Source organism: Barbus barbus (genome assembly GCF_936440315.1).
Source record: "Barbus barbus genome assembly, chromosome: 28".
Lineage (NCBI taxonomy): Eukaryota > Metazoa > Chordata > Actinopteri > Cypriniformes > Cyprinidae > Barbus > Barbus barbus.
In genome coordinates, this window is record NC_136756.1 from 25482228 (window position 1) to 25503162 (window position 20935).

Consider the following 20935-nt stretch of genomic DNA (forward strand, 5'->3'; position numbering starts at 1 on the left):
GAGTAAAAATGTTTTGAGTAAATAAAGTAAATACAAAATATTATTGTTATTATTATTATTAATACTTTAAACAGAAGTAAACGAGTAAATAGTTGCTTCAAGGAAATAAAAATACAAGGAAATACATAATAAATAGTAATAGTAATAATAATGTTATTATTAGGGATTAATAATAATAATAATATGAACACTAAGTGGCAAACGAGAGTAAAAATATGCTTTGAGTAAAAATAAATATAAAGAGTACATAGTAATGTTATTGTTTTTAATAATAATATTATATATTTTGTAGATTATATGAACGCTTTTTAAAATAAATAAATACAAATAATATTTATTATTATTTATTATTGTTGTTTGCTTTATGTAGTCATAAAAATTTCACATTTTGCTCTGGAGGCTTTCAAATTAAGTACGCTTTTATTTTGCTGTTCTCAATTTTGTTCTTAAATTAAGATTTAACATTTAATAAAGGTTTTAAATGAATAAAACACCTAATGCTGCATCGATCCTATTGCATTTTCCCCAAAATGTGGGGGAAGTCATTTTGGGTGCGTGGGCTGTAATTTACTCCGTACGGATATCCGAAACCAGCACTAAATGGTAATTGAAAGGTTGTTCCTGATAAAAACATTCCAGCGATGGTGAGCTTGTAATTTGGGCATTATACAGCGGCTGGTATACATGACTGAATCTGAGTAATTGCTGTTTGAGTGAAACTAGGCGCTGGTGGAGGGTGAAGGGCGTCAGAGGACATGTAGTCGCTCCGCTCAAGACTTAGTTTCCCACACCACAGCATTCCTTACCCATAATGCCTTTCTGTGTGCATTTCTGAAAGCATTAAGTGCTGTGGATCATGTGACCTTTAAAACCAAACCGTGCGCAGAAACTGGAGTTCAGAGGTCAGGACAGGTCAAAGGTCACGGAATGCAGTAGAAAGTGCCCGCAGCTACAGAGGAAGAGGGTGTTGATGGTTTAGTTGCTCATATTTGTTAGGATAGAGTGAGACAAAGCAGGTGTTGATGGCGTAAACTCGGTCAGCAATGCTCCTGTCTCCGCAAACGGCCAGACGAAACGGGATAAGGACTCTAATTGAATTACAGACCCTTTGTTCGGTTCCTGGGGTGCAACGCTTTTGTCTCCTTCGCTCTCCTAAGAGGATGAATTTGCAGCTTGAGGATTTTGACCTCATTTTCTGAGACAGTGGAGGGCTTTTTTCATTACTGGGGTGCTCATGTAAAATAGATCTGGCTCGACGCGGAATTGGAGACCCTTTTTAAAGGCTAGAGTGAACCCGAAGAGGTTGAAGATGGGGCAGATGTAATGTAAAAGCAACAGTGTAATGTCCCATCATTCCTCTCTTGACACGGGAGGGCAAAATATATCTCATTTACCTCCGTAATCCCCTTCAACTGCGGCGTGTGGAGAGCCGTGACAGTTCCCTGGGAACAGCGGGATCCAGTGGAAGTGGTGTTTGGTTGAAGGTGTAATATGTGTTATTTATTGAAAGGAATAGTGCACCCATTAAACACAAGAGGAGGCGTTTACAAAAGCACCATAAAAGTAACTTAGCTATGCTTGATTCATTATTGAATCATCAGTGAATCAACGAACAGATCCGTTTTTTGAGGTTACCTCAGTGACTTAATCCAGTTGATCCACAAAACGCTGGTCTGTTCTTCACTAATATAATAGTGCACTTTTATGATCTTTTGCCTTATACTGCTTCAGTCCCTATTCATAACTGTGTAGAAGTCATTATTGCTGCAATTCAATTTGCTAACTCTAGGAATTTAGCATTAAACTTTATTTCTTTATTTGTTTTTTTTATATGTTTGTTTGTTTACATGATGTTAAAAATATTATTTTATGTTTTGAATAATAATAGTTGTTGTTTTGATAAACTAATATGAATATTATTATTTTTAAAGACAATATTACATTTGAAATGCATTTACAATTGTTATTATCAATGCATTTGATAATATTTTTTAAAAATAAAGTAGTGATAGAAGAAATATTCTATTTTTATTGTTTTATAATGAACTCTTGATTTTTTTTAATTATATATTGATTAATTTATTATGAAAACAATGGCAAATTATTTATTATTATTATTATTATTATTATAGTAAAATGCATTGGATTTCAAGAAAGTGGAGTTGCTTTTTATTGTTTTGTAAATGAATTTTATTGGTGTATTATATTGTATATTATTTATTAGAAATAAGTATAGAAATATTGTATTTTTGTTGTTTTTTAAACTATATACTCTATGATAAAAAACAATAGCTATTATTATTATTATTATTATTATTATTATTACTATTGTAAAGTGATTTCAAGAGAGTGGAGTTTTATTGAATGCGTTTTATTGATTTACAATATTATTTATTGGTTTTGTTTTATAGTTGATTATTTTAACAAACATTTATTATTATTATTATTAATAATGTGATGTTTTTATTGCATATAAAGCAAAACAAAACAATACAAAAAACAATTACAATTCAGACAATAGGTGTAGAATATACAGTAGTAAAGTGCATTAGATTTGAAACTCGATACAGTAGAGGTGTTTTCTGCTTTTGTTTACCATCATGGTTTATTGTCATAATGTAAATTCTGGTTCAAACTCATTTGAAATGTGCAGTATTTGCACAGAACAGGGGTTTATCTACTGTTGTCGTGTCTTTGCATTCTTGCTGTTACTATTATAATATTCCATGTTCAAAAGAAAATACAGTAACATTAAACTGGGATGTCTGGTACTTTGGCTCAGTAGAATAACATAACATTGTGCTATGAATCATTCGTCAGAGCCAATAAAAACATAAACCTTGCTGTGGATTAAATGAAAACCCATTTTAAATAAGACCACATGTTAACAGCTCCTGCCATTATCAACAAGCTGATGTTTATGTGCAGTACATGGAGTTTCCAGCGTGCTTATTTATTTGCGAGTTAGTTATTTTTGTTGATTGTCTAGCGCATCTGTGTCGTATCAATTCTGTGTGGCCGTCTTTCAGTATCGCTGAAATAATAATTTACGAGGATCAGTCTGTATTTGGGATTGTTGTCATTACAATGTGATTGAGTTTTCAGACCGTCCTCTTCTGTTTTACAAAATCCAATTTTATCCTGCGATCTATCACTCCGCTGTGTCTTTCACTCTTTTCTCTCACTGTTTCTTCTCTCTTCTCACTCTTTGATGTGAGTGATAAATGAAGCTCTGGTGGGCCGCCCCTCCTCCCCGTATGTCAGTGGTGTTAGTCTCTCACACCCTCTCCGTGTCTCATTCATTCATACACACGTTAGTTGTTGCATTTTAGTTTATAGCTTTTTTTTATCTGTTCAATGGCATTTTCAGTTTTAAAGCAGTTTTAATCTTTTTTATATATTATTTTGTGCTTTTGAGGCTGTAGGTCCTAAACTTTGGAACACTTTTCCCATGGACTTGAGATCTGCGGACAGTTTTAAAAACATGCTGAAGACTCATTTGTTTGGATCTGCTTTTGTTTTATTAATTATTTTTTGTGTTTTATTGCGAAACATCTATGTAAATAAGTTGTAATTATGTATTTCCCCCACATCTTTGTTACATTTACTTGGCTGGATATATTTCTATTTAAAAACCTTTATATATATATTTTTATATATATATATATATATATATATATATATATATATATATATATATATATATATATATATATATATATATATATATATATATATAGTCTCTATATATTGTCTCTATATATTGTCTCTATATATTTTCCTTTTTTTTTTTTTTTTTTTTTTTTTTTTTTTTTTTACCAACATTACAACTTTACTACCTTTATTAATACTCTTCATAATACTTTTTTACTACTACTTTTAGTAGTAAAGCTTTACTTCTTTTACTACTTTACTATTGGAAGACTAAATCGGTAATTGGCATAATTTTACATTTCTTTTCAGAAACGTTCCAGATTGTTATAATTGACAATATTGTTGAACTTTTATATATAAAAATGTAAAAAAAAAAAAAAAAAAAAAAAAAAATATATATATATATATATATATATATATATATATATATATATATATATATATATATATGTATATATATATGTATGTATATATATATATATATATATGTATGTATATATATATATATATATATATGTATATATAGTTTCAGCATTTCTTTCAAAACATTAAAGTATATTTTATCAGATTTAACTTTTTCACTTCTCTCCAAATTTTTTTAGTGCTGTCAAAATTTGTGCGTTAACGCAGGCGATTATTTATTTTTCAGTTTAACACGTTAAAAATATTTAACACAATTAACAATTAATTGTGATTAATTTCAGAAAAAGTGTGCGATTTAATTAGGTAATTTTTTTTATCAGTTGACAGCACTAATATTTTTATATATTTCTATAATATATTTTTGTTAGTACTAATAACCAGATCTATTATGTGTCTATCAAAATGCAAACTTTGTAGCTGATTATTGTTGAATGATTTATAAAGAATTAGAGGCTCTTGTCATCTCGTGTCCTTGCAGAAATAATCTAGTTGTTTGAAGATGAATCCAGTGAACAAAAAATAGAACATCTTTTTGTACAGTTCTCTGGAAGAGTGAGAGCGAGAGAGATGGGAAATGAATCCCGCTCCACTTAAGAGCTTCATTCACCCAGTCCTTGAAGCGCGGGCCCTCACAAGGACTTCAAATCAATAAAAAACAAGCACCCAAATGAGCAAAAAAATGACCCCCTCTTCCACTTTCTCCCGCTGTAGTAATTTCCTCATTCTCTTTGCCCCCTTTGTGATCGATGAGGGAAAAATTGGGCTATGATCAAACCCGTCAGTCTTCCGGTCGCTCGCCGCAGCGCAGGGCTACGACTCCGGCAGGTTAATTAATAGATTGATAGGCAGGCGCCGCTACCCCGGCGTCATTTGAGAGACGGAGAGACGGAGGGGGGAAGGTAATATTTAACTAAATTCCAATTACCCTCATCTGAGGCGTTTGATGTTGTCGCGGGGTCAGCTCTCGGCAGGCTGAGGAAGCACTCTGCGTTTCAAACACTCAAGTGCGCCGCGAGGACATCCCCGCCTAGGGGGAAGAGTACACATCTTAAAACATGCCCTCCTGAAAGCCATTTAAGTTCTCCACTGATTTATTTTTTTTACAGGCAGAAAAGTGCACCTGATTGCAGGGCAGTGCTCACCCAGTCTGAATGCTGCTGGTATTTTTGTAGCCCATCGTCCCCATTCACCGACTATCGAGAGATATCTGTCGGATTTCAGTGTCATTTTTCTAAAAGACCCCAGAACAATCAATGCTACGGCTGTTCGTTCCTCTAATCCAGTGTAAAAGTTCCTCCACTTTTCCATTTTCCACCCCTGCATTAGTGTTGATGGATGGAAGCTGTAGTTAGGCAGAAAGAGCTCTGGGTGCTTGGCATAAAGCTTGTTTAGTTTGTGGCGGAAGATAATTTTTTCCTCTTGAGGTTTAAAATAAGAGTTTTTTAGCTCACTGTGACGCATTTAATCTAGTTATACACCAATCTGTCAATATTTGGCTATTTTGAGATTATCGACATTAGCAGATGATTAGCAACGCTGCAGTGATCATTGTACATAGTTTAATTTCTTTAAAATGCTTCTAGATAATTTTGTGATTTTTTTTTTTTTTTTATTATTTCTAATTTTATCTAATTTATGTTAATTACGCGCACACACACACACACATGCATGTGTGTAAAATGAAATCTTAAAATGTAAATATTGTTAAATCATATGTATATATATCTGTGTATATGATACATTTTATAAATTTAAATAACATAATATATTTATATAATAATATTGCTATTTAAATCATTTCTTATAATCATTTCTTATTTAATTTGTGTGTGTGTGTATGTATGTATATGTGTGTGTGTATATGTATGTATGTGTATGTGTATATATATATGTGTGTGTGTGTGTGTGTGTGTCTGTCTGTCTGTCTGTCTGTCTGTCTGTCTGTCTGAAATAGAGATTTTACATTTTAATTTGTAATTTTTCTCAGCATCTGGATTTGTTTGAGAGATTCACATGAAGTATACCCACAGATGGTTTCCTTAGAGTTTGACCAACGTAGATGCTCTATAAACGAAGCTCAACGTGACTGTTGTTTTTGCTTTCTGTCAGATCATCAGCCCGTATCAGACACTGAGCAGCCCCCGCTGTTTAAACTAGCTCTAAATTTGGTTCTCTTTGTGATGTTCTCTTCCATAAATGTGAACCTGTAAGACTTTCTTGAACATTTGTTTTTAAAAAGTGTTATTTTTTTGACCTTCAATGAGGTTCACTGATGCTTGGGCCCTACTGTCTTTCATGACAGCTTTGTTTCTGTTTTCACTGAAGAAAAACTCATACAGGTTGACATGGGGGTTATGTGTTAAGTTGATTTTTATTTTGGGTGAACTGTCCCTTTAAGTGTATTCGAATCAATAAAATTTTGATGGATACACACTGACTCTCTTTTTCCACTGAACTGCTTTCTACTTTCACGAATTGATCCGATTGATTCCACGAGGGTATCGCAAAACCTGGCGGCTTAATCCGATCCGTTTAAACGAGGGAACTCTGTAGCCAAAAGCTGCGAAAAACGACACTACAGCTGGTGGCGCATGAATTGACGAATCGTAGACAGAATCCGTCGTGTTTCTAGGCCTTCTGTCCTGCTGCCCGGGGAGACGTGGGCTCTGACTTGGCCGGCGATATGTGACACCCAATATGGCAGCCTTCGACTAATTGATGCCACCTTGTCAACCCTAATTACTGCAACTGCTGCAATGAGGAGGCAGCTAATTAACATACTAACGATGTTTGTCACTTCAGACCGACCCAGATATTTAGGAGACGGCCCAAGTCCGCTGCCAGTGCATCTGTTTCGGGTGTTTTTTTTCCATCGCACCTTCTTTCGCTGCTTGTTATTTTTATCTCTCTGCCGTTTCCCAAATGGCATTTCGTACCTTTTCAGTGAGAATTTAGTTTACTTACAGCCTGGTTTCAATCTCCTATCACATTGCCGTCAGAATTGATTAGGACAGAGGCGCGCGCTGACGTTAGGATAGGGAAATAGGTGAGCTCTCTGACTTTAAATGCGGTTGTCAGCCGCTCTCTGTTTTTTTCCCTCAGTCGTCACTTCAAAGATGTTTTGAATTTGACATATTTAGAGCTCGCTTTTTACCCAGCAAGCTCAACTACACTAATTATCAGAGTGAGGAAACAGAGGAGTCGCTAATGATGAGGCAGCGGGGGTTCGAGTGTGTGTGTGTGTGTGTGTGTTTAAATGTAATTGATTTTTATCGCACATCTGATCAGATGCTGTAATCTCTCTCCGCTGCCGGCCTGCATTCGCTCAAAGTTCTGCGTTCGTTTTCTAGGTCATCCGAAGTATTCTGCATTCATGAGGAGAATTATAATACTGCGTGTGTCAGTAATAATCGGATGTGTACGTGATGATATGCCGCCAACAAGAAACACCATGAGCGGTAAAATCACAGTAAAATACCTGGAATTTCAAATCAAACGCTATTAAAATGCAGTCTGAGAATATTTAATGGCGTTTTTTGTGATCTAAGTATGGTTATATGTTCAGTAATAATGTACTTGATTTTATTTGTTTACGTTTACATTTAGTCATTTAACAGACGCTTTTATCCAAAGCGACTTACAAATGAGGACAATGGAAGCAGTTTGTTTTGATTGAAAAGTGGGCGGGTACATAACAAAATACAGTCAGGTGATTGGATGGGAGAGGCTGTATTTGGCGGTGAAACAATTTTCGCTTAGACATTGCTAGTAAATTTTACTAATAGTTACAAAAAATACAGTCAGGTGATTGGATGGGAGAGTCTTGCTAGAAAAAAAAACAAATGGTGGTGAAACAAACAAATTTCAGAAATTGCTAGTAAATTTCAATTATAATTGCAAGGAAACGGCAAGTGAATTAAACATGGAATATTGAAGTAGAAAGACTAAAATAGTATTTTCTTTTAAAACGTACTCTAAGCATGGTTTTATTCATGACTTTGAAAAATCAGTGTAGGAAGTACGGAAATGTTGTGTGTTAACGATTATAAAGACAGACTTTTTATACACTGAGGGATCGTTCAAAATAAGATTTCGTAATGTGCATTATGGATGTAAAAGTTTGATTCGATGTTGAATTGAACTCAATCTTTTTGTTTTCAGATTCGAGTGGATGGTATACCGCCGCCTTCGGAGAACGCTCTGCTGTATGAGACGGTCACCGTCGTGGAGGGAAGCCCGATTCTCCGTGACATGGTGTTCAGTCCTGGTTATCAGTCCATCTATCTGCTGAGCGACAAACAGGTGAGAATGATTCTGATGAGATGAGGAGACTAATACCAGGAAAAATATATGCATGTCTACTGGACAGACTTTTCGGTAACACTTTAGAATAGGGAACACTTATTCACTCTTACCTACAACTTTCCCCTCAATAAACTCCTAATTTGCTGCTTATTAATAGTTAGTAAGGTAGTAGTTAAGTTTAGGTGTTGGGTAGGATTAGGGATGTAGAATAAGGCATTAATATGTGCTTAATTACTGCTAATATTCTAGTAATATGCATGCTAATAAGCAACTGGTTAAGAGACCCTACAATAAAGTGTTACCGACTTTTCTCTTTTAGACAGCTCTTTCTTTGTTTTCTTTTATCGGGGATAATCCAAAATAGGAATTTTGGCTGATACTGATAGCGGTGTTTATCTTATTTGGCAGATAATGATTTTTGCAATATACAGTAAAGTTATTTATTTTGAGAAAAAAATAAGGAATAAATCTGCTTGCAATATCTGCCAAAACAGACTATATTTAAAAAATATACAATACAGTTCAAAGGTTTTGGTGAGAAATTAATAATGTTGCTCTGCAAAGATGCATTAAATGGATCCAATGTGACAGTTTTTTTTTTTAATGATGTTAGAAAAGATTTGTGTTTAAAATAAATGCTGTTCTTTTGAACTTTTTTGAACATATAATTGTTCCACTAAAAATATTAAGCAGTGCAACTGTTTATATGAATCATTTATACAGTTCTAAATATATTCCAATAGAAAACAGTTATTTTAATAATAATTCCACAATATTTCTTTTTTTACTTACTTGTAAATATGGCTTTGGTGAGACTTCTTTAAAAAAAACAAAAAGATAAAATCTTACAGACCCCAAACTTTTAAACCATACTGTATACTGATGTGTTTACCAAAATATTGTGCATCATTTAATAATCATCTTTTTCAGTCCTGAACTTTGAGTTTCAAAAATCTGAGAGTACTAGTGAAAAGGTTTTTAAAATGTAAAAAAAAAAAAAAAATTTCAATAACAGCATAACAATGCTGTCATATTTTTTTTTTAATCCTACAACTTTCCAGGTTTAAATTTGATTTTGGATCTCAGATTTTCCATGTGGACCCTCACTATTGTTCTTGATTTTATCGCTTGTCGTTTGCTGTTAATTTATTTCATAAAGCCAGAAAAAACATTTACGGCATGCGGCGAGGACAGAATAAAGGCACATTTGTGTGGAGGGAGTGGGCGCACGATGCTTTTGTCTGAAGACCCCAACCGGAATCTCAGATATGTTGTTTTAACATCTGCGAGACAGGAAAACAGAATATGAAACGCCGGTTCACGACTCTGAATGGCAGCCCCAGCTGCTTGGCCCTAATAAGAAATGGTGGGGAAGCATTTCCATCCAGCGCCGAGCGGAATAACAGCCCTTCCCATAATGCTCCATTATGCAGCCGGAGGAGAGGAAGGATACGTCGAGGTTCCTCAGCAGCTGAACAGACGGAGAGACACTCTCGTACAGTACAGCTGTAGATTCTTCATTTTCTTCTCTTTCTCCTCTTTTCAATGCTCGTTTCTTTCCTTCGGAGAAAGAAATTTGTTGTCTTTGTGCATTTTTTGAAAGACCCCGTTTTTTTTGTGTGCGTTTCCTTGATAAAGATGAAGTTCAAGTGACGCACGGAAAACATAACCGTCTTTGAGAGAGCTGGTGGAAGCTTCGGTCCTCAGCACAAGGATATTTTTAAATCCTTATCAGTACTATTCAGAAAAATAACATGATAAAATGTTCTCGTGCTCCAGGCGTCGTAGAGCGGTGTAGGCAGGAATTAGCCATGCAGATAGCGGTATTAATTTCACCAGCGATACGCTTGAAGGTAAAGCAGCTCAATGATGTGTGCCATGACATCATCTTTATGATATCATGGATAAATATAGATATGTGGATGTTTCTTCAACTACTTCTTTCAACTTCTACTCTTTTTTTTAATTAAAACTTTACAGATTTTAACTGTTCATTTTGTATTACTTTTAATTTATGACCTTATTTATATGCCACATTTGAGGTATTAATGATTAATAATAAAAGCTTCTAATAAAAATGACTAATTTTCTGAATTATGTATAGTGTTTATTGCATTGTGATTGTCCCAGACACATATACTTCAACCTTAAACTGTGACAATCTGTTGAAATTAATTCAAATCTATTAATTTTTTTATTTAAAGCTGTCATGATCTAAACAAAGTGTGAAATAAGCCATTTCAGTATTTATTGTGGGAAAATGATGTATATATGTACTAAATATATAAATATTTTTTAAAGTAAGATTATCTAAAAACTAAAAACAGGGTGAATTATGTATACTTTTATTACATAAAGTATATATGCATCTATATCTTAATATTAATGAATCATTATTTTTTTTTAATGCTATTATGAACTAAACAGAGGGAAATAACAATTGCAGTATTTATAACAATCAGTAATGCAATATTTATTTATTACAGTATTCTGTATATTTGTGTGTGTGCGTGTGTGTGTGTGTGTATATAGATACAGATAGATATAGAAGTAAAAACAAAGTTATTTATATATTCTTTTTATTATATTAATGAGATGTATATTATTATATATAATTAGATATTATTATTATTAAATCATTTGAAAACAGAATAATACATTTTGCCTTATTTGCAGTCAAGCTATACTTTGGTCAAGTAATGCAAAAATGTTGTAAATATTATTTCATATTTTGCATTTAGGATTTATAAAATGCTAACAATGAAATTAGCCTTTGTTAGACAAATGAGTCTGCAGTTTAACTGAATGTTTATCATCATTTGAACTTCAAAACAAACATATAACATACATGAGATGTGTTGGAAATGGCTTGTTTTGGTCAGAAAAATGGCAGATTTGGTCCTTCCATGCGTTTGTATACTACTACTAAATGCTGTTACTAAAGAAATGAAAGCGGTGTGAATAAAGTGTTTTATTTTCTTTGTAAGTCTTATAGTTGAAGAAACACCCATATGCATTAGCACAAGGCATCATCTGGAGTGTCGTCTCTCCGTTCAGCTTGGTTCTGGACGGTTCCCAGAGTTTCAGGGAGGCACTGTAAACACGAGTGTGGAACTAGATTAATAGCGTCTCCCTCTTTCACCGTCACACTCCCACAGAAGACTCACTCATGTGTTAAAGCTCCGCCGCTGAACTCCAGACATCGATATTTGTGTTAAGAACTGACGGGATGTTCTTCACGTTAAAGCATCAGATGGCCCTCGACTGATTGATCAGGCCTCGTGCTGATTAAAAGCTTTTCTCTATGCTGAGATCATAAACGGATAGATTGAGTGTATTAATCTGAAAACACCAGCCAAGGGGTTGAACTGGGCTTTACTTGAAGAGATTGAGCATTCATGACTCCAGACCTACTCCGAACGATTGCTAGATAGTCAAATGTCACTATTTATGAGACAGAAAAGCAGATATCAGCTGAAAACTAAATATTTTTTTTTAATTCACACATAACAGCTTTAGTACCTCACTGCAGCAAACTGTTGTACCAGTGGTGTAGCAAGCCCCGGGCCCATATGCAAAAAAAATAGTACGGGCCCCCCCGAAATGATATGGGCTCCAACTCGGTTAACGCAGGCTAAATAACGTTACGTGACTATTCACAAGCTGTTTTAATTACAGTATAAATGCTTGGAAATAATATTTAACGTTTTCAAGTCTATTCAAGTTTTCATATAATCACAGTAAGCTTTGTGCTTTTTTATTATAACACAAAGTCTCATCCTTCTGTCAATTTTAGGATCAAATACAAACAATAAATGTGTTTTGCGCTCTTTTATGTGTAGTGAGGTAACTATCTTTGCCTCAGTTCAAGCGGTGTGTGAATCAATGATATTTTCCTCTTTAATATTTTCAGCACAAAATAAACATGAAAAAGAGTTTCAAAAACATCTAGGCTATAAGCCTACGTTTTATTTTTTTTGCGGAGTATAGGTGTAATTTTCACATTAACTTCACGCAATATGATTTTATTATTGTAGTTTTGGCATTATTCTTAAAATAGTATGACATTAATCTTATTTAGTTATTTTTCAGGGTGACACTATAATGCCGTTGTAGGCTATTTGTACTGCATGCAAACACAATCTTGGCACAGCGGCCCAAAAACAAAGACTGCAGAAAGCCACCCTGTTTGTTTTCTTTATTTTATGACGGCGTATTTTAATTTTCCACAAAAAAAAAAAAATGCAAGTGACCTCGCTAGCACCTCCATGTCCTTCAGCACTTCAGCTTCCACTCTTAGCGCAAACGATTGGAGATTTATCACACATTTAATTTATATTGTGAAATGCATGGTTTTTATGTCTCAAATCATATTTATTTGAGAAGGCTAAACTGTTCTAACATATGCTCAACTCGCTGTCTGGCCACTTGGTATTTAAAAAAAACTAAAACTTGAATTTTACAAACATAAAATATTCCAATCATGTTTCTAAATTAACTTAATTAAATAAACAAAACTAAATATAACCACTTTGCCATTAAAAACCAAAACGGAACTTTTTTTAAATGGCTACAACAGCAGCTGTGTAAAGGGGAAGAGAGAGAGAGAAAAAAGACACGGGTTCGGGTCGGACTCGGGTGGAGAATTCTGATAAGCTGTCGGACAAAGGCCGGGCCCGTGCAGGGCTCTATATTCGTTCCCTTGTTTCAATTAGAAGTTCCCCCTCGGCTCGTCAGGCCCCCAATCTGCCCACCTGCATACCCAGATGCTACACCCCTGTGTTGTACAGTGCAGGATTTGTTTTAAATTATTATTACTGATATTAACTAAATATTCATATAATTTTTAAAGCTATCATGATCTCAACAAAGAGTGAAATAATAAGCCATTTCAATATTTGTTCATATTTGAAAATGTGTATATTTTTGTTACATATTTTTTATTATAAAATAATATTAAAATTTTAAACAAAAAAAATTATAATTTTACCCCATTTTCTGTCAAGCTGTTCTGATCATCAGAATTGTTGTGTGGGATTTATTTCCAAATGTTTGTCTTTGAAATCTTTCATAAAGATGCTGCAACTTGCTCCATCTCTGAAATGGCTTTCCATCACGAATCCCTCTTACTAACTCCTGTAAGAACCTAGCTCAAATCCTTATGGATAAGAGTCCAGTTCAACATTTTTCTCATGTGAAGGCCTGGTATTAATTAATTTGCATCTGATATTAATGTATTTCCATTTAGCAATTATGCTTTTTATTTTATTTTTTTTTGTTTGATTATATTAAGTTTTTTTTTTGGATGTTAATTAAGAAGGACTACCTAATTATTCAAATTTCTGTGTAGTTTGGACCTAATTTATACCAGTGCATATTTACTGAGGGGTCACCACTGATTACTTTACTATTTCTCCACCAATCAGAATCTGCGTGTACACACACAGTACCCTCTGCACTTCATGAAATAAAAAATGTGAATGAATCGCCAGGAGTCAATAATTCATAACCTACACTGACCGCTGGAGTCTGTGGATTTGAATATTTCATTTGCGGCAGGTGCACAGATAGGTGAGAGAGCATATTTGCTCACAAAATGGCCCGCTGCCGCTCGGAGCCCTCCGAAGTGTGTCAGTAAAAGGACTGTGAATGCCAAGTTTTCAGAGCGGCGTCATTATTTACCATCCTGCTCTTGGAATTGTACCGGTAATGCAGCCATTTCATTGGAGAGAAAGAGAGAGAGAGAAAGAGATATGAAGCCTTTCATTTATCTAACATTGTACTCATCCATCAAACACTGACAGTCCAAAACGCAGCGTTCCTGACTAAATATACTGAGCATGCACAAAAATCACTTTCCTGTGTTTCTATATGCTTTTCAACTTTCTATTCATCAAAGATTCCTGGAAAAATATAGCACAAAATATTAGGCAGAAATATTTTCAACACTGATAATAATCAGCAAATCGTGATTTCTGAAGGATCATGTAACACTGAAGAGAAAAATAATTGAAAAATATTTTAGTTTGTAATAATTAATATTACTGTATTTTTTATCAAATAAATGTGGCATTGGTGAGCATAAGAGACTTGTTTCGAAAACATAAAAAATCTAATTATTCCAAACTTTTGGCCACCAGTGTATAAACCGAAAATATGCTGTATTTGATGAAACACACACACACACACACACAAAATTTTCTTTCTTTCTTTCCTTCCAGATTTATATTTTTATTGGTATTTTATTTTATTTTTTTGTATGTTTTGTGATATTTGAATATCAAAACCGGTGTTTTGAGCATTGGTCACCTGACTCAAATCCCAAAACTGAATTGGATGGTATTCAAATATTTACAATTATTATTTCAATATATAATTATAGTTGCAAATATAATTTGTTTATTAATTATTGTTGTATATATTGATATTGAAGTGTTCCTGTCAGTTAATTGGCCATTAATTGAGTTAAACACTAGCAGAGACTAGCCAAGATGTGACCCATGCCACATGACTCGGATAGCTAAACCTGATTGGATAGCTGTAAAATTGAAATTTTTAGGCACCAAGCACCGTAAAATCAATCTGGCCAAACAATCTGAAAGCTTTGTATTTATTTAGTTTTGTTTTGTTGTGCAATCTAGTTTCTTAAACTATACACTGCATGCTCTTATGCACTATGTACTCAACCATGTAGTGTATCAATTTTTATTTTAAGGTTATTTTGTCATCAATAATCAGAGTCTGATTCGTTGTTTCTGTTATTTCAGTGCATCATCCAGGTATTTAAAGTGCACTTTTTCTCTTTGGAATTTTCAGTGTGAACACACTACTCGCACTATTTATACTACAAAACATCATAGAATAGTGCATACGCGATTTGGGACGCACCTTTAGTATTTGTTTGACTGTAAGGTCACGGGACATTTGCTAAGGAAGTAAATGAGGTCAATTCCGATCTTGTTGTCAATCAGGGGTCTGAACTGGATTGTAAAATCATATATTTATGCATAGCTATGTGATAAAATTAACATGGACCAACAGACTACACCTCAGCCACCCGTTCTGACTGACGCAACACACACTCACACACACATACACACACAGACACAATGCCGGAGAGCCATCAGCTACTCTGCACTTGAAAGCCAAGCCATGTCCCTTTTGGGTGGGTGTGTTTTTTCCGCAGCTCTTGTTTTTCTCACTCTAAACTCTAATCTTGCCGGCGATCAAAGGCGATTACAACTCCATGGAATGAGCATTTTTAGAGCTTCTAAAGGCGGTTTTCAAAAACAACTGCTTTTGGTTTTGGGTTTTTTTCTGCATCTTAAGTAAGCCAATCATCGGGACTGCGACAGCCCACACCAACTTTGATCCACAAACCGCTCTTTTACATTTAATATATTCATGTTATTTCTGTCCTAGACCTCCCACTCTCTCCAACTCCCATCACCATTTATATAAGCTGGTGTTTTGGGGAGCTGATTCATTTTTCTAATACGCCTGTCCTGTTTGGCGAGGGTGTTTCTCCGAATCTTCGCATTTGCAGCGCTTATATTACTGTCCCCTGGACATCTCGTCCTTTTATGAGTTCCCCCTGCACAGTTTTATGATATTGTCTTTCCTCCGCGTAAGTTGACTCTGCTGGTGCTCTGTCTTTCAGCTGCATTACTCCGTCTCCGCTGTGCCCTTCCGTAAGGAAAAGCCTGGATGTTTGAAAGTGTTTACAAGCAGCTGAACTTGTTTGTGTGGTTCAGATGGATGACGAGAGGTTTGAGTGAGGGCATGTGTTGAGAACTGCTGTAACTACTGTGTTCCAGGGCTGAAAGAGAGACTACTCGGGCCTGTGGGGATTATAGCCAATGACAGAGCATGGGTCACATGACTCGAATCACTAAACCTGATTGGATGGCTGTTAAATAGAAATATTAGGGCACTAAGCACAGGAAAATTATACTTAAGGAATCAATCTAGGGCCCTACGATCTGAAAAATTCATTCATTCAGAGAAATGCTTATTTAATATAAAATATTTTTATAAATATGAAAATTTTAAAATAAATATTTAAATGTATTATCATATTTTCTCTTTTTTTGTGCTAAATTCACATCTTATAAACTTGTGAATTTAGCACAAAAAAAGACCATTAGGTACTTTATGGATTCTGTTCTCAAAAATAAATGTATTTAAATTCACACTAACTGAACTGATTTCTCTACCAGAGACAATCCAATTGCAGGGCATCAGTCACATAACTCTATGGTTATTATGATTATTATTGTGCATATATTGAGATACAAAATCCCAATTTGGGATTGATTTAATTTCTCTTTTTTCTGTCTGTTTTTTATCTTATGAACTGTTAAAAAGACACATTAATAATAAAGAGCATTCATTTTTGTTTGCTTATATAACATATTTCAATCAATATCTGTCGTGTATCCAGTATTTTATCTGTCCTATTCCCAAAAATAAATGATTTAGTAATATTCAATGATGTGGCTAGCAGAGGCGATCTGTTTGTCTGTGGTAGTGTTAAGGTAATGTCAGTTTAATGTGTCATGTGTTTCAGGTGAGTCGTCTGCCTGTGGAGAGCTGTTCTCAGTACAGCAGCTGTAAGACGTGTCTGGGCTCAGGAGATCCTCACTGCGGCTGGTGTGTCCTGCATAACAAGTAAGTCAATGTCATTCCTCTTCCACAGACTAGAACAGTTATTCTGCACACTGAAATATGCTTGCTATGTCTCAGAAAATAAAGCGTTACATGGCGTTTAAGAGATTGGTTGTTTGCGTACATTCAAATACGAATGTAAATGACTATCTTTGACTATCTGAATGTAATTACAGACCTCATGAAATTGCAGTTTCAGTTCTGTGTTTATGTACTTCGTGTTTAAAGAAAGTTTGGATGGGTCTTACTGAAGAGTGTCCTCATTTTTAGTCAGTATGCTTTAGTTTGGTCACTGCCATGAACTGTGATTAGCTGCTGATTGGTTAATCGGTTGCTGGAAATGGACATTCTCATTCTAGTGAGCTTTTAATTGGACAAGAAAATATGTAGTGCAGGACGAGTCATCTGTATTTTTGGCTTAATTTTGCCAGAAGACAGAGACTGTAAAATTTCAATCTAAACACTAGGTTTTTTAGTCTCTCGTGCTCACTGAAGCTGTGCCTATTTGATAAAAAAAATATTGAAATATTTAAATTTAAATAATTTAATTTAATTTAAAATAATTGTGTATAATTTAAATAAATTAAAATTAAAATGAAATAATTTAATTTAAATTTAAATAATTTAATTTAATTTAAAATAATTGTGTTCTTTTAGGATATATTTTAAAATGTAATTTATTCCTGCGGTGCAAAGCTGAAATTTCAGTGTCACATGATTCTTCAGAAATCATTCTAAAACGCTGATTTGCTGCTCAAGAAACATTTCTTGTTATTATCATCAATGTATATTCATACATTTGTGGAAACCATGATACATTTTTTTAAATAAAATTCTTTGATACATAGAAAGTTTATTTAAAATAGAAACATTTTAAGTTTTGGAACATTCTAAATATACTTACAGTACATTCTTAATGTACTGTCACTTTTGATCAATTCAATGCATCCTTTCTAAATAAAAATATACATTTCTTTTAGACTTTTGAAAGGTAGCGTCCGTGAGCTTATTTTGAGTAGTTTAAGGATATGCTAACATAAAAAAAGCTTCAGTTGTTGTAATATTTCATCTTCAAACTTCCAATCAGATCGTACAATTGTACATTTTAAAAGTAGAACTACATCAGAAAAAACTTTGAAAGTCATTCTGTGTTCATTACAAACATGTCTGTACTTAGTCACCTTCCACTCGGGATTCACTTATACACTCTTTAAGACACCTCAGGGAATTCTGGAGCCCAGCCAGCCAATCAGAGCGCTGCGTTGCTGGTGGCTGCCATTTCAACTACCTCATGCAGCACTTGGCAGGTGACAGGCCTCCCCACATGTTCCCTGGTCTTTTTTTCCGCTCTCGTCATTTCTGTCTCTTACCTCCGGTTGATCCCCAGGCAGCAGCTGGTCATGGGGGCCGGTTACTGCCATCAGGAAGTGTCTGGCTATTGCTGGCTTACCGCCACCCCACGCTGCCTATCCGCTGTCATCAGGGCTCTCTGCTCCCTCCTGTACTGGATGAACTCCCGTCAGAGAGTGGGCTGCCTTCAGTCAAAGCCGGGGGAGGAAGAGCATGTGTGATCGCCGAACACGCTCTTTAATTTATGGAGTGTTTTCTGGAAAGAGATGGGAAAGGTTTTGACATAAGTGTGTGCGCGTGGACCGGTCGAGATTGCACCATGGGGGCGGCGAGGCCTCAGGGTACAGATTGTCGCTGGAAGATTCAACAGAAATGAAAAACATTGTCTTTTCATTTGTAGTAAGAGGCACCGTACGGGTTTGGAAACACAAATTGGATCCAGAGTCAGCTTTCGAAGCATTTCTAAGCTTTTGACAGCGGCGTATAGACTCAGATAAAGTTATCCAGAGGTGATAAAACAGCATTGCTCTGCCTTCCTGTAGTACTGTGAAGACCATTATCGAGTTTTACATGTCTACGATGTGATGCATCTTTGATGAATACATTTTTTTTTTTTCCAAAAAAAGATTGGTGAAGTGACATACTGCCAAGTATGGTGACCCATACTCTGAATTCGTGTTCTGCATTTAACCCATCCATAGTGCACACACACACACAGCAGTGAACACACACACACCGTGAACACACACCCGGAGCAGTGGGCAGCCATTTATGCTGCGGCGCCCGGGGAGCAGTTGGGGGTTCGGTGCCTTGCTCAAGGGCACCTCAGTCGTGGTATTGAGGGTGGAGAGAGCGCTGGACATTCACTCCCCCCACCTACAATCCCTGCCGGCCCGAGACTCGAACCCGCAACCTTTGGATTACGAGTCCGACTCTCTAACCATTAGGCCACGACTTCCCCCACTGACTCCAAACTTTTGAACGGTAGTTTAAGTTAATTTGAAATATTTTAAGTGTATGCTAACATAAAAATGACCTAAAAACTAAGACTAAATGCTTCGATTGTTGGAATTTTTATTTTTTTTTTAACCGCTGCAAACATTGCTTATCCAATCAGATTTTGACACAACTATTAATTTCATAATTGTGTATTAAGTATAATTACACTAGTAAAAACACATTGACAGTCATTCTTATCTTCGTTCCAAACGTGTCTGTAGCTTTGTTTTGCCTTCCTGTAGCTCCACAAAGACCATTGTCGAGATTTATATGTCCAATTTAATGCATATTGCATTAAACGTAAAAAAAATACCGTACTGAATCTAAACCTTTGCATGATAGTTTATATAAGCTAATTTGAAGTATTGTAGAAGTACTCTAACAACCTGAAAAATGATCTGTTGTTGTACAATTTTATTTTCCTGTAGTCCCACAAAGACCGGTGCCGAGTTTTACATGTCTACAATTTAATGCATATGCATTCATTATTTTTGAAAAAAAAAAAAAAACATTACTGACCCTTAACTTTAGAATGGTAATTTATATACTAATAGATTTAAAAACTTACAGAAATTGTTATTTTTATTTTAACAGCTTCAGACATTGCTCATCCAATCAGATTTGGTCACAAATGTTAATTTTATAATTGCGCATTTTTAAAACCAATTATACAATTTTTTTGTGATCTACTGTTTATTGTCTTTTAAAAATGAACTAAATAACATAATCGGAACAAACAATCAATAACAGATACATTGTCAATAATTTGACAGTCGGACAAGACAGAAGACCAATTCAAAGACTTTAACAGTTATTCTACAAGCGTTACAAACGTGTCTGTACTTCATCACAGATTGTCATTGGAAAAAATGCCAAAATCTGCAAAAACTGTACAGTGTGAGGTACTGTGTGGATTTGGTTAAATTGGATCCACAGTCAGCAGTCGTAGCGTTTCCAAGTTTTTGACAGCAGCGTTTACATTCAGATAAAGTCATCCAGAGGTGATTAAACAGCTTTGTTCTTTGCGGCCTCAAAAGTAATAGACTAAAACCCTCAATTGTTGTGATAATTCAGAAATGGCTCATCCAATCAGATTTTGCATCACAACTAAGTTTGCATATTTTAAGTACAATTACACCATTAGAAGACTTTGGCAGGCATTCTACATTCATTACAAATGTGTCTGTACTTCATCCCTGATTGCCATTCGAAGCTTTAACAGAAACACAAAACATTGTCTTCTCTACTTGAAATCTCTACAGCAAGAGGCACCGTGCGAGTTCAGTTACACAAATTGGATCCAGAGTCAGCATTCGAAGCGTTTCCGAGCTTTTGACAGCCGTGTATAGACACAGATGAAGTTATCCAGAGGTGATAAAGCAGCTTTTTTCTGCCTTCCTGTAGTGCCTTGAAGACCATTGTGGAGTTTTACACGTCAGAGAAAAAAAAAAAAAAACTCTGTTCTGATCTATTTTCCACCATCGCCATACCTTCAATGAGATAGAAATCTTTAATTAAGATGTAAATCTGGGATTGA

General features: G+C 35.0%; 1 protein-coding gene across 1 annotated transcript in view; it reads left to right on the top strand.

The window, feature by feature from the left end:
- LOC306847992 (plexin A3) overlaps positions 1–20935 on the top strand; it is a gene marked incomplete at its 5' end in the record, with an annotated part of 145749 nt that overhangs the window by 42560 nt on the left and 82254 nt on the right. The window contains 2 exons of the mRNA XM_079382285.1: positions 8239–8379; positions 16952–17052. Coding sequence (XP_079238411.1) covers positions 8239–8379; positions 16952–17052 — 242 coding nt within the window. The remainder of the gene's footprint in view (positions 1–8238; positions 8380–16951; positions 17053–20935) is intronic.